We start from the raw sequence: 2,299 nt of genomic DNA on the forward strand, positions 1-2,299 counted from the left end.
GTTATTATCATTACATTCAAAGTGCCATAAAAAAAAAAGAAATAGATTGTTATTATCATTACATTCAAGTGCCGTCAAAAAAGAACGAGACTCAAAATATATAATTATTCGTCTTCCTCGGTTAAAAGGAATGCAATTGCAATATGTAGATAAAACTATCATAAAGCCTAAACTGAGCAATCAACTCAGAGCGAGTACTATTATCATTCCATTTTGAGTCATTCTTTGTTAATCCTTTTTGAAGTTTCTAATTTTACTCAAAATACAAAGTAAAAGATATGCAATGACCATATCACAGCATGCGAGTGCCCCAATCTTCACTAATCCAAAAAGGGCTAATTGGTGGTCAACTAGAGATTAAAGTCAATTAAAGCGTATATTATTATATATTAAGATTCCAACAGATTCAAGTACAACATTAAGGATCTTCAACACCCTTAAAGACCTCTTTTAACACGCAAGAAAAGAATAAAGAAAAAAAAAAAAAGTAAAAAAGGATCAGCATCATTAGAACCTAAGAGAATTTAAAGAGGCATAGCATATCTCTGATCATAAAGGAATTGATGAGTCTCAGTTGAGAGCTCGCCCCACTAGCCATCACGGATGCAACACGGCGAATACAACCAAATAACAATAGAAACGCACCCCCGGTCTACTCCTGCACCACACCAATGCGAAGATTATTGCGACAATACCAAGTCTCCAAGCATTAAAATTTCACGAAGATAAAACCTTTTGGTGGAACAGTCACTTCATGTATATATTTTCACCCTCAATAGTCGGTTATGTACATGCTTATAAAACATAGAAATTCAGGACGCTCGAGACTAAAATACTAGTATTTTTTTTTTCTTTCTGAAAGCGATACTAGTAATAAACATAAATAAAACTCAAACACAACAAAATCGGCAAACCATGTGCAAAAATGTGAATTTCTAACAGTTGGACAACATAATTAGGGCAAGAATTGCGGTTAACTCGGCAATATAATACATGCATCATAGGTTCAAGATGTGGACAACATATGAACGAACAAAAAGCAAAAGACAAAACTAGACAAAATACAGGTGCAGTGTCATTAATTAGGCTAAAGTTCAATTTGGCACGTTCTTCCAAATAATGGAAAACTGGAAAAGGTGGCTGTTTTCATGTAGAAATGTTACACTAACTATTGTCTGATACACGTCCAAAACAATCACAGTATCAAAAAAATCAACCTCACTAAATCATTATCATTTCAGCAAAAGTTAAGCTTTTGTAAGAGCTAAATCTTTTTAAATTGTTGGATTGCATTCACCTATCTTGTGTCTCACACATCTTGCAATTATCAAACTCCACTTATGGGGCTATACCAAAATAGGAGTAAAAAATTCAACTTCCAAACTACTACTATATCGAGGTAACAACATTGACACCAATAACTTCAATGCGTACATTCCAAGTGACGCCAACCAAATGTCGTTCTAGCTCAGATACTAGAATCGTATTGATGTGAGGTCAGTGTCAGTTTGGATGTCATGGGTAAACATATTAATACCTGTTCCATGGGTGCAGATTCATCTTTACCCTGTCCCTCCACATCCCTTGGTTCACCATCAGCCTCATTTTCATTATTCTGGACTTTACTTTCATCTGTTCCTTGAATGCTGCCGGACTGAGCATTATCATCTGAAAGTTTGAAATCTGCAGGAAGCTGTCCGGACTTCAATGCCTGCTCACACAAACCATTCGACATTATAATGCCAATGCTAAACTCAAACACAGAAAATAAGTCAAGCCCATAAATAAATAAAATAAAAAATCTATTTAAAGAAAAAGCACCTTTTCAAGTCTTGCAACCTCTTCCAGCGTCTGAGAATTCACAATGGCAGCCTGGATGCCAAGCAAAGCAATAAGTTACAAAAGACTAGACATGAGCATTTCCAATTATTATGCATAAATGCGTGGAAAGATAAAACATCAAAAGTTATAACTTGAAGCCACAAGAGTTATGATGTTCAGAGATCTTGAAGATGAAAATATTTTCAAGTTGAAAGCGAAGTTGATTGAGATGAAGTCTTCAAGCAGAAGAAATCTGCTTAATTAAATTGTTAGAAGGTGGCAAAGTGGGAAACTATGCCCGCTTACCAAAATCTTCATAAAGTCTACAAGCACGAGTTGGAGGTCTATATAAATAAAGTAATAAACCCAATTGTCTCGTAGATTGTGCGCGATAGTGATACATGACTTGGTGTATAGGTGCCAATGGGTGCGAGAGTCGGTATGTGTGAGTGACGTAGGGACTAAGTAGTGTGGTGTA

General features: G+C 35.7%; 1 protein-coding gene across 1 annotated transcript in view; it reads right to left on the reverse strand.

The window, feature by feature from the left end:
* Window positions 1-357: 357 nt before the first annotated feature.
* Window positions 358-2,299, reverse strand: part of LOC21388190 (U2 small nuclear ribonucleoprotein A') — a 4,258-nt gene continuing 2,316 nt past the window's right edge. The window contains exons 6-8 of the mRNA XM_024175791.1: window positions 1,822-1,872; window positions 1,538-1,711; window positions 358-658 (exon numbers count right to left, since the gene is read on the reverse strand). Coding sequence (XP_024031559.1) covers window positions 653-658; window positions 1,538-1,711; window positions 1,822-1,872 — 231 coding nt within the window. The 3' untranslated portion in view covers window positions 358-652. The remainder of the gene's footprint in view (window positions 659-1,537; window positions 1,712-1,821; window positions 1,873-2,299) is intronic.

Source organism: Morus notabilis, unplaced genomic scaffold (assembly GCF_000414095.1).
Source record: "Morus notabilis unplaced genomic scaffold, ASM41409v2 Scaffold344, whole genome shotgun sequence".
Taxonomy (NCBI): Eukaryota; Viridiplantae; Streptophyta; class Magnoliopsida; order Rosales; family Moraceae; genus Morus; species Morus notabilis.